The sequence below is a fragment of the Protopterus annectens genome, chromosome 14.part0 (genome assembly GCF_019279795.1).
Source record: "Protopterus annectens isolate FY-2018-M chromosome 14.part0, PAN1.0, whole genome shotgun sequence".
In the NCBI taxonomy this organism is placed as follows: domain Eukaryota; kingdom Metazoa; phylum Chordata; order Ceratodontiformes; family Protopteridae; genus Protopterus; species Protopterus annectens.
In genome coordinates this window covers 1,133,503,305-1,133,516,258 of record NC_056748.1, presented here as the reverse complement: position 1 = coordinate 1,133,516,258, position 12,954 = coordinate 1,133,503,305, and the positions used below count along the sequence as shown (strand labels likewise).

Here is a 12,954-nt window from a genome sequence, read left to right as displayed (position 1 = left end):
TATAGAGATGCTCACCCAATTGGGAATTAACACCTACATTACCTGATGGGTAGCTAGCTGGCCCACCGACAGGACACACACTGTCAAAGTGGGTGACTTTACCTCTAGCAAATCTCCAGTCACCAGTGGCATACCACAGAGTTTTTTTGCTGGGCCCCTTTCTGTTCGGAATTTATTTCTCAGATGACCAGGCACACTTGGATGGCCTGTGGGTGACCAAGTTTGCTGATGAATACAAATTGGGAGCAATCATTGAGTTCCCCAATGATATTAATATACTGCAAACCGGGTTAATGCAAACAAATGATTGGTGCCAAAGTTACGGATTAAAGCTTAATGCAAAAAAATGCATTATTATTATTCCCATTGGGAAAGCTAACATCCTTGCTAATTACATTATAGCTAGTACCCCCATAAGTGTAGACCCAGTAGTAAGTGATTTGGGTACTCAGGTTGATAGCAGTCTGGACTTTGACCATCATGTGTTCACAGCAGTAAGGAAATCCTTCTATGTGGCCCATCTTATAAGTAAAGGCATCACATCTAGATCTAAGGATGTCACAATTCCATTATACTCGGCTCCCTTTTGCTTGTACCTCACCAGGCACCTGCAATAACTAGAGAGACCACAGAAGTTTCTCCCCAAGAAATTATAAGGTACACAAAACAAGTCTTACACAGAAATACTGAAAGCTCTGTCACTGTATTCTGTCTCCTACAGGTTGCTAAGGGTTGACCTGTTCCTGGCCTACAGGGCAGTCTGTGACCTGGCCCTGATGGAAATTCTACACATTTGTAAATCAAACTGCAGAAGGGTCACTCACTCCAGGGATCTTAACCTAACCTCTGACATGAACAGATCATGCTGGATGGATAGATACATCTCCCAGAGACTGCCATTTCTCTGGAACAAGCTTCCAATTTCATGTGGAAAACAGAGCCCCTCCCTGACCCTTTTCAAATGCAACATAGATCGATGGATGGGTGACCGTAAATTTACTCCTGGGGTGGTGCCCAAATCCTTCCTGGACAGAGGAAGTCGGTATTTACTACCATAGACCCTTACCTCTGCGAACTCCACTCACCTTACCACTGACAATTGGGGAAACCTGGGATAAATATGGCTAGGCTTGTAAGGGCTCTAGCACCATTAGCATAGTTACCTTGTATGAACCGGGTTTCTAGGGCCGTTAGCTTAGTAACCATGTATGAATCTATAAACCTATGGAAGGAACAGGGGAACTCCAGGAGATGGCAATGCTTGAAGCCTCACTAATCTGAGGTACCATTGAAGCTTCCTCATATGGAGTCTGGCAAGAGAAAGCATGGTAATGGTGGGGGCCATGAACCCCAGAATCCTAAGAAATTCCGTGGCTGTGAGAGAGGACAGAGGAAGAAGAGATTGGAGGAAATGTGATTTGTTATCTTCGAATGAGTGATTGATGAACAACTTACAAGTACTGGGTACATAGGGGATAAGCATGCAGAAAACGGAGGCTAGAGTAGTAGAGTCCTTTGATAGCTAGATTACTGTCTGTAGTCCTAAGAACATACAATCAGTCTCGGCATTTGTTTTATACAGGGGACTTACTATGACTTCAGCTTCAGGTTTCTTTGAAGAGCAGACTTTGAGTTTCCTTTCCTTTTTCCTTCTCCTCAAGTTTATGATCGCTTCAAGATCTTCTAGTGTTTCAAGCTTTTGTTGTGTTTCTGTATTAGACGTTGTCTGGATGAAAGAGAAGGAACAAACTTAGGCAGGTAATCGGTCTTAATTGCTGCTTTCCTTCTTTTTGCTTAATTTCCAAGCAACATCACACAATGCATAACAATTCCAGCAATCGAACAATAACTTTCTAGTATTTTGTGACTGCTAACTGAGCATTTTGAGAAAAAAATAATTTAGAAAGCATACTTTAAATGGGTTTCGTAAATGCAGAGAGAAATGTTAGCTTGGATAATGCTGATACAGTGAATGCAGCTACGTTTTGTTTTCCTCATTGGGCTTTGTTAACTACATTCTCTTTGTTAAATTATGTGGCACCCTAAAGTTGTTTTGTCACAAAACACAGTCAAAACGATAACACATCAATATCACGTTTATCATCTCAGCCGGCAGTTGATGTTTTCAGCTTATAATAATATTGTTACTAATTTATGAAGGAAAGTCTATTATACAATGACCCCTCATTAATATTCCAAAACATGCACGCTGATTAGTCAGCGTGCACATTGTAAATCAGACTTATACTAATGGAAAAAGGTCCAAGATTCTCCATTGCTTTTTTTAAAGCTGTCTCGCTATGTTAAACTCCTTTAACATAGCGAGACACTTTGTAAAAAGCAACGGAGATCTTGCTTTCTCCGTTGCTTCCACCCACAGCTCTGATGTACTGCGCGCAGTACATCAGAACTGCCGCAGAATACCAGACAGCTGCGGAAGGGCAGCAGGGAGGCATTATACAATGCCATTATTTAAGAAAAGTAAGTATTTTTTTTCTTAAATAATGTCATTGTATAATAGCAATAACCCACACCTGGGTGTGGGTAATGCTGGATTTACCCACGGTTGTCTTTGTTTAGCCACAATTAGAATATTCATTCATATTTGCATACTAAGCACTGTCTGTGATTTGCCATGCACTGGAGTTAGTACATGATTACTGCGAACTCCACTACATAGAAGTTTATGAGCTCTGTTTTGACACATAGATGCCAAGAAAGTAACCTCAAGAGTGAAGCTCGATAGGTGAATCTTGGCATCCGGGTCTTGAACACCTAATCAGGGGTTATGATTGGAGACCTGATCATAATTATCTGTAGTGGATAGAGCTTTATTTGCTACATGTACAACTGGTTACAGAAAAAAGCACTGAGTGTTTTGTCAGCTTTCAAAGCTGTAAAACAGTTTGTGAGTGCTGTCAGAAAGTTTTCTGTGTTTGCACTAACCTTCTGCACCGCTCAGATGTGCAGATTTTTGCCTCCTATGTTTGGCCTATTCCTCATTACATTTGTTTTCAGACAACTCATTGAGGATTGAAGTCACTAAATAATATACATCTGAGTTTCAGATTTTGTGTTCTTCAAAACAAATGCAGGCTAACACAAATCCTGTTATTGTAGCATCTTTCTAGGCTTATAAAGAAATAGTCAAGGACCTGTTACTGGCAAAGACAGCAGGGAGAAACAAATCTTCACTGTCATTTGCTGGACAATGCAGGCAGATTTATCTACCTAGCATGACACTAGACATTAACAAGTTAAGTAGTAGTGGTGGTGGTGGTAGTGGGGCTTAACATTTGTTAATATTTGGTCTTGTGCTATATTGATTTGTCTTTTTCTGGATATCAGAGCATAATCATTGCTCTCCATGCACTACACAATAATATTTTTCATTTCAGTCCACTTGTAATTATTTTTTTACACCTTCTGATCCTGATTCACATTTAGAGCAATATAAAACACATTTTTTTTTTAATTTCTATTTTTCCCTAAGTTAGCCATTTTAAATACAGAATAAGGAACTCCAGAATGGGACGATTTACTTTTCACAGCCAGTGCCATGGCTTACTGAAAGATTGACGTAAAGCCAAATGTTTCCTTATTCACTCAGAAACAGAAGATATGTAACAGCATTCTGTAATTCCAGAGGAAAAACAGAAGCAGTATAAACACTAAGAGTTTGATTTCAGTGACTGAAGAAAAATGAGGTAAACTTGTTATAAAGTCAGTAGTTAGTAATCACTAGCCAGACAAGTTTCTCTTGGCACTGTGTCCACCATATGATGCTCCTAAAAGGCAACTGTGTTAGTCTGAAACTGTGATGCAACAATGTTTTGGTTTTGAATGAGGATTTTACACTTCTTTTAAACACATTCTTAACTTGCTTTTAAACAAGATCCATAAGAAAGAACTTATAACTAATTTGAGTGTAGACTATGGCAATAACATCCTAAAGAAGTTATAGTCAGTTCCAGGTATACCATAGAGCAAAACTGAGACAGATTTTGTTTTTGTATCAAGAGAGTGGTGTGTGTGTGTGTGTGTGTGTGTGTGTGTGTGTGTGTGTGTGTGTATATATGTCTGTGTGTGTGTTAACTCCTTTAATTATTTCACCGTTTGTAATGAGGGCATAAGCGATCCAGTATGATGCTTTGGGTCAGGTCATGGAACATTAAGGAGTAAGAATTTGCCCTTTCCCTGCTGTTGTGCGAGCTTGAAGTTTATATATAAAAGTATCATATTATGGGGGTGAAGAGAACATGACACCCTAAAAAATCAGATTTTTGTTTTATTCTTTGATGTTTTGAAATTTACATTTTTTATCTCAATCTTTTTGGTTCAATGAATGTTTGTTATGCCAGCACAAGGCATTGAATACGATCACAGAATGGCAGCATTAGTTTGTGGGAGGTTGCAGAGCAGCATGTAGTGGGAAGTCACAGATGGTTAAAGAAGTTTCTACGAAAGTTTGGCTAGATCAGAAGACTGCTGTGAAGAAAGATTGCCTTTTAGAATGTTCCATCAGAAATACCATTAAAGGAGAAATTAAACAGAATACCAAAAGTATTCGCTTGCAAAGCCAGAAACATCCAGATGTCTGTCTACGAGAATTTATGAACTTATGTATGCCATTAGGAATTGGGATACATGCGCTTTCTAAACATGCTATGGACTGTCCAGTCAGTGGTTATAAGTTTACCATTTTGGAAGAGTTTTTTCTCCTCATACTTCTCAACTGCTATGATTTTAGCCATCATTTTTAGTATTGTTTCTCCTACGATTATGATATTCCTCATAAAGTCAGACCTCTTCATGGGTACATGCATAAACTAAGCCTGTACAAAGATTCTGTACCACTAACTCTACAAGGTTTATTGTATAAAGACCTTCTGTGGTGAAAAATAAGAAAGCACTTTCTGACCCACTGCTGTGATTTTTAGAGACCAGTGCTGTGACGTTTTAATGTCCAGAGTTTGAGAAGCGTCTTCCTCCTTTTGGCAAAGAAGCGACTTAAAACTGATTGAAAAGAGTGTGTGTGGCAAGTGAAGTTAAAGGCCTGCCAAGCACATGTCTAAAAGTCATGGAAAACTTTAAGGTTTTTTTAACAAAAAAAAAGATGGTTGGCTCATTGACCCTGACCATGTGACCTGTTTTGTTCACATGACTATCTTGTAGCTTAAATAAAATGATAAAATGTGTTTGTCAGTGTTTATCCCAGTTTAAAAAGTCTACTTTGAAGATGAAAGCCCTTAATGTGATAGTTTGATTTACATATCGATTGTTATATTACAGTTGAATTACAGTTTCCATCATTTTTATTTTGTGTTTTTGTGTGTGCATCAAAATGTGTAAAACTGTTGGAATAAAAAAAATCAAAAGAAAACAACCTAAGCACAATCTATCAATAAACAAGAAGTTATCTGCACAGTATATACATATTTTTGGCAGGAGGACAAGCACCTCTGTACACCCAACAACCACTTCTACTTTCATGTAAATGCATCACATCAGTGGCAAAAGGGCAAATTCCACTCCTCACTGTACTGTGATCTCCCACAAAGTAATACAGACATGTTGTGATTGTATGACAGTCCTATCACTTGTGCCATTTGACAAACTGAACATCTGACCACCCATAGGTCATCATTACACACACACACACACACACACACACACATATATATATATATATATATATATATATATATATATATATATATATATATATATGTGTGTGTGTGTGTGTGTGTGTGTGTGTGTGTGTGTCAGGGTCTATATAGTGAATTTAATATATATTTATGCAAAGATTTACAGGTGCAATCAGTACACTGAAAGCTCTGTTTTTAAGGTATCACATTCCAGTTGCTGCTGCGGTCTTCTCTGGCCTAGTGTAAGGTGTTAACTTGACATGGTTTCAGATCCTTAAGTATCTTCCCCCAACCCACAGCTTGTAGAACATGGCTTTTAATATTGAACCACTGCTGGCATGATTTGTACTTTGACAGTGTTTTCTGATTTTATGTTACTCTGTGGTTGTGTGACCATGGAATTGATGTAGGAGACGGGGGATGTGTGGGAATAAGGAGGATTGACCCCCACCCCAAAAAAAAAAGTTTATTTTATTTATCTGATCTAAACTTCATTCAGTTTGTTTTAACTGGTTTTGCCTTCAGGCTTCATACTGGAACTGTTTTAAATAATGTTCCATACCTGCATGAAATTCACCATGGAATAGAAAAGATTTTTGGAGCAATGGGAATTTCGGTATATGTCCAATTCCAATTACATGTACCATAATGACAAGTCCACATAGACAACCACACTGTGAAGATTTGAATAAAGATGTTTTGGAGTATTAAGCAGATTCTCATTTTATATATATATATATATATATATGTATACACACACCACTGGAACGTGTTGGTCTTTTGTCTGCTGTGCTACTTATGTGTTGTAGATAAGAAGTAATAATTACTACATCCACTTATTTACTGACTCCTGTAAACCAAAATCAGGATCATGAGCTACAGAAACAGAATCAGCCAAGACAAATATTGTATTATAACATCTTTCGTCTATTTCAGAAATGAAGGATGGAGGTAAAGTGAGAATTCAGGATAGCTCCAGAGAGAAACAACCAGAAGCATTTGCTTTGTAAATGGAGTATGGCTCTAAGTGACAGTATGTGATAAACAGACTTTGTCTAGGATGCTTCTAAAAGTGCTAATGTACCTAAACAAATGTACAGAAGCTTCCAGTATGACTTTTTTTGTTGTAACTCAGTGCGGAGCCAATTCACTGAGTACAATGTGAATTCAGCTTGATGAAAAACTTACCGCCATGCAAGAAACACTTGCATGTAAGCCCCCCCACCCCCAAACATATATATATACCCTAGCCACTGTAAAACAAACATGAAGAAGGGAAAATTTTCCCTAAAGAAAAAGAATCACTGCTTTTGCACACTTCGAAACCACACTGGAAATGATTTCTAAAGAAAAACAATTGTGGAGTTAAGCTGATGGAGATGTGCTCTCTGTCTGTTAAAATCTTGTGTTGAGTTTGCTGTCTATGAGTACTCAAGCAGCCATACCGAAAGATGTTAAGAGGTGTCCCAAGACGCATTTCCTGAAGTCATTGCAAGACCAGGACATCAACCTGAAATTTTGAGAATGCCACTAAAGATGATATTCCAAGTAAATCATCATCAACTTCTGAATCACAGAAGAATTTCTGCCCCCCCAAGGTTTGTGGTAAAAAGCCCACTAGATGTACTCAGCCAAGTCCACCATCGTATCACTCTTTAAACCACGCTTTCATGTGGCATGAAATCTCAAGTCTCCCCCAGTGACAATAATAGAGAATGCTCGTGTAAATGTCCTTCCCTGCTGGGATGTTAGTACCCATCCCTCCCTGCCACTCCATCAGTCACCTGTGCAAGTGATCAAATTTGAGTCTCTGGGGTTGTAGTCAGAGCTTTATTCCTGTATGCCACCAAGGCAGCAAACTGCTAACATGATTGATGGAGCAGTGCTTCAGGAAGAACTTTAAAAGAAATTTGCGACTTTAACGGTTACCACATCACTGGTCACCAGAGCTAGTCTGAAATTGCCCCTGAACTAAACCCACAATGGAAAAACCATGACGTAAGACAGGGTTCAGCTGAATGATACTTAAGAGACCCTGAAATTGTTGTCTGACCAGCCAAGAGTGCCATATAGTAACAACTGCTCTGCTGTTTGTCCATAAATAGTATATTTAGGGGACCTGTCATTTGAAGGCACAGTTCAGGGCAGAGCCTAATGTCTTTGTTTAACAGATTTCATCTTTTAATAATGTAAAGAAATCAACTTGGTTATTTAGCCCACAGATTTATGTGCACCAATAAATATGCCACATTTTTGTTTTTGTTTATCAAGTATTTTTTTGAGCAAGAAATGAACATTTCAAGATATGACTTGGGGAAAATACAAAGATGAAGTAGAGAAACGATATGGAAATCGCAGGACAAACTCTATACCACAAAGAGATATAAAGTTCATAATACTCGCTTTGTAAGCAGTTTGCAGTACTGAAGACAAATTATTTTTACAAAATGCACAGTATATTGGTAAGGTAAATGTATACAGGGACTGTTCTGCAGAATGAAAACTGTAATGCTTTAAGAATATAGATAGCCGAGTTATAGTTTCACAGAACAGAGTAATGTATTAACTGTACATCAGTTTCTACTGCGAATTGATTGTATTGTATAATTCAGGAATTAGGTACTCTGTCATGTTTGTTTTACCAAAAAAATAAACTTTCTAGATGTCTGTGTTAAAGATTGGAATGCAGATGTATGTGGAACAGAAAGGACAATAATTAAAGTGTAGATTATGCAGCACTGATGAGGGGATAGGTCATTTGTTGTACTTAAACAGGTGGTCAGTCAGGGAAAATGGTTGGGGCCTTTTGGTCAATTGCCATGCTGCTGAAACAATTGCAGTGGTAAATAGTGAGACTGCATAACAGTGTAGATTTTGAAATTTCCCCTTTTCCTTACTATTTTGTGATGTGTGTGTGCAGATATATATATATATATATATATATATATATATATATATATATATATATATATATATATATATATGGGTCTACTTCTAACAATCGAAAGACCACTTACCCGAAGACGACTTTAATGAGATGAGAACACTGAACTGTTAATTTACTGAACAATCACATTACATAATTTTTTAAGAAGGTAAGTATGCACTTGACCAACATTGATCAAAGAAATACACTGCAGTATGTCAATCCCATCCAGGTGGGGGGCTGCACCCCTCACAGCCCCCCTAACTAAATATAACAACTCCGCGATCGCACTACAGTGGGGAAAGGGCAAATTCTCCATGTTGGCCAAGTACATACTTACCCTGTTATGAAATTTGGTAGTGTGATAATTTGTAAATTAACAGTTTGGTGTTGTCATCTTGATAAAGTTGTCTTTGGGCAATTATTAGAAATAGACCTATGTATGTATATATATATATATATATATATATATATATATGTGTGTGTGTGTGTGTGTGTATATATATATATATATATATACACACACACACACACACACACACACACACACACACACACAGACACACACACACACACACACACACACACACACAGACACACACACACACACACATAATGTATATATATATATATATATATATATAGGTGCAAGGATGTGAATATGTAAAAGGGCTTGCCTGATCCTGCAAAATTCCTGTTTTATTCAGTTATACTGTTAATTCAGTGTTGTGGGTTTCGATGCTGTACGATCGATGGACACAAGTCTCTATTAAAGTTCTGTCAATCATTCATCTGTAAATACATCTTTCTGTCTTTTTCATACTATCTGCTCACTTTTTGCTTACTGTTTTTATATTATTGTGCAGAATCAGGAATATAAGCACTAGTAGTGTGTGAAATCTTAGATAAGTAATGTATACCTGACTACTTATATTTGTTGACCTTTAATTGTTTCAGTTCTGCTGATGAAACAAAAAATTAATAAATCATACAGAGTAATAAATATACTGCAGACATAATGAACAAAAGATGTGAGCTGCTTTGTGAAATCAGTAGTAGGTGAAACTCATGATGCTTATACACAGGAGTTGCGAATCATGCTCCCACATACACTGAAGATGTGTATTCCCGCTCACATGCTGTTAAATGCAGTCATTGCAGAATTTAATCTCCATGCCAGATGTTTTTGATATATGTGCTATTTGTAATGTTTTTATGTTCAAATGTGAAAACTAGCATTAAGCATTGGTTGATGAATTACCTCTTTATAACACTGAAAATTGTACTTGGGTATGCGTGGTCGTAAAATGACATGCAAATTAATGTTCTGTATTGAGAGTTATGTTGTCTAATCTCAGTTGTAAACTTGCTTGAAAATTAGGATTCGTTTTAAAATTCTGTAGTACAACACTGTTTTTTCACATATTGGCATTTCTTCATGCATAAAGCAACTTTGAAAGTGCTGGCTCTTTGAGAACTGAATGAATGTGTACAGGATACAGTAGAATATGTATCTGTGTAAGTCAGAAGTTATAAAAAAAGCTGTTAATTCTGATGCATAGCCTAGCAAATTCAGTTTTTTTTTACATAGTGAACAATTTTAGACTGCATTCTGTAACCACAGCTTGGAAACACAACATATAAGACTGAGTTACAAAGGGAAGGTTCAGTGCTAACAGCACTTGTTTTCCTGATTGATATATAATAAATCAGACATATTCAATTTCTCTGGTAAGGAAACAAATCCAGATTACTGCAGCTTGTTCTGTTAATTTAAGTTTTGCCTTTTTCACTAATTTTTAGAACTTTCCAGCATTGTTTCAGTTTGTGTGCAGCAATGCTAGTATATTTAATTTACCTGAATAAATTGTAGATTGCCTCTGTATTTATATAGATAGATGGATATTATTCAGGCTTTCTGTGGGTTGTGTATACATATGCTAAGAACTAGGCTAGATTTACACTTCACTTAAGAAATTTAGGGTGAACATCTGTAAGAACTTTAAATACAGCCAGCAGCTGTGATCTGACATTCATTCATATTTAGAACTAGGTCAAGAGAAATTAAAAATGTTTAAAAGTTTCTTTGGTAGTAGTACATCTGTCAGTATACGTTTTTAGGCACACCGAGTAGTGGAATTGCAGCAGACATAGACTGCATTAAAAGTCAGATAAATAAGCTATAAACAATTAACACTTTTCATGCTGTAGGATATTAGTTAACTTTTAAACCTCTCTGAATCATCAGTACAGAGTCTGTTATAGAAGAAATTACAAATTAATGTTATAGTTAAATCAAGCTCATAAAATAATGCCTTCAAATGGTATATGGTGGGAGATATTTAACCCACCCAGTGAAGGATAAGTTATAATGTTCTGCTGGATAAATCTGCTACTTATACTAAAAAAGGCAGAACAAATAAAGTGGTTCATATATACGCAGTTGTGTTTACCGTTCTGTGCTCTTGTAGTGTCTCATTTGCAGCGCTGCCTGATTCATTCCGTGGCAATGGTTCAATGAAGGTTCTCTGCCCATCTTGTTTTTCTAAGGTTACAGCATTTTCATAGTCTCCAGTACTGAAGTCTTCTGGAAGGAAATCTGCATTCCCTTTATCATCAGCTTTTTTCCCTGTCACCTGCAAATACTCACATTGTTACTCAAGTTTTGCTACGGTTAATAAGATTCTTCGTTAAAAAATGTATGTGTGTGTAGTCTGAATGTGACCTGTGCAGCAGTTCATAAATGCCTGAAAACAAGTTTTCAAAATATTTTTTAATCACTGTACAATAAATACATTATTACATCAAAAAATGATAGCAAGGTATGTCAGTAAAGATAAAAATACACAATTATTGTCCTAAACAAAGCTATTAATTTAGCCACTATAATATAGTTAAAAAATGCAGCAGACAAAAATAATAAGAAAAACAAGTGAAGGCTGCTGTTACTATCCCTTTCTATGTTTAGCATTTAGGAGGGGGTTCACTTAATAAAGACCCTAAAAGCAGAGCAGTAACAGAGGTGAATTTTATTTTCCACCATCTTTTGAGCAAGGTACTAAAAAAATGGGCTTACCATAAATAACTGTGAGGTTTTAAAGCTTGCAGGTTACTGATTTAAGTAATTCATCTGCCAAAAACATCTACTTACCAGCTCTTGAACTTGTAGAAGACCCATACTGTAAGCACTTATTGCTGTGATCCTGAATTCCCAAAGCTGTGGACACTTTACTGAGACCAGCACATTACCAGCTGTTTTTATACCAGCACCATTCTCCTATGAGCTAATGTTCCAAGCTGGGAACCCCGTGAATCTCTATTGCTCGCATGTGGGCATCACTGAAGAATTCCTCATTCTCTGCATATCATTAACTACAACACGGGATCTTGTATCACACAAGGTCTTTGGGAAGCTGACAGATAAATGATGCCTCCAGTATGCTGAGCCCAAATGCATGAATCAGGAGGAAATCAGACAGCGTTACACTGCCAACTGACTAAAGAACTCAGCAATGTTTGACATGCTATCTCTCCATCTGTGACATGTCACTTGTCTGACAGCTCTCTAGTATTAAACCTGTATGTACTGGAAAGTAATATAAAACAGAAGCTACTAAATAATTCTGGTAAAAAAAGAGTGCTGCCTGGCTTAAACCTTCTGCAAAATCTTTGTCAAATATTTTATTTTCTTATGATGGTGACTTACAGGATTTTCTAATGGAGAAGGCAAATGTTCCTTTTTGTCACATATTGCTGGATATGTGTGTATGAATTTGTGTGATCATACATGCTTGTAAATAAACTGCTGTTAGTTGAATATCACCAGAACTGATGCCGTATTATGAATTATTGCTGCATTAATTTTCTTCCTTCAAAGACTGAGAGTAGTTAAAAGATTTTTATAGTTAATACATAGAAAACGCTGCTCTGTTTCATATCTGCTATATGAACTGTATATTTTAATAGTCACAATATGGTTGATTTACTGTTAGTTATTTATTTATTGTTGCTATTGTTAATTATGAGCATGGGCAGGCAAATGTGTATGTTTTGTGTGAGCGTACACCCACACACTGCAAAGAAATTATCTTTTAATTTCATTACTCACACATGTTTTTTTAGTCTAACTTTGGTAGTGATCAGAGATTGCAGAGAATCATTTACTTAAATGGTTTACCTTGTGGTTAGAACCTGGGCAGTGCATTATTTCCCTTTCTACATGATACTGTAGTCCTACATTATTTAATGACAAGCCAAAGCCTATGTCCTGCTCTGTTACTCCTATCTGTGCAACACAAGACTGCTATTGCCTGAAACTCTTAAAGCAGATACATAACTGCAATGATGAGACTTAATTATGAATGCAGTAATGTTTAATGT

General features: G+C 36.8%; 1 protein-coding gene across 1 annotated transcript in view; it reads right to left on the bottom strand.

The window, feature by feature from the left end:
• Window positions 1-11,992, bottom strand: part of ANKRD1 (ankyrin repeat domain 1) — a 38,531-nt gene extending 26,539 nt beyond the window's left edge. Inside the window, exons 1-3 of the mRNA XM_044056920.1 lie at window positions 11,726-11,992; window positions 11,028-11,210; window positions 1,592-1,726 (exon numbers count right to left, since the gene is read on the bottom strand). Coding sequence (XP_043912855.1) covers window positions 1,592-1,726; window positions 11,028-11,210; window positions 11,726-11,752 — 345 coding nt within the window. The 5' untranslated portion in view covers window positions 11,753-11,992. The remainder of the gene's footprint in view (window positions 1-1,591; window positions 1,727-11,027; window positions 11,211-11,725) is intronic.
• Window positions 11,993-12,954: the final 962 nt, after the last annotated feature.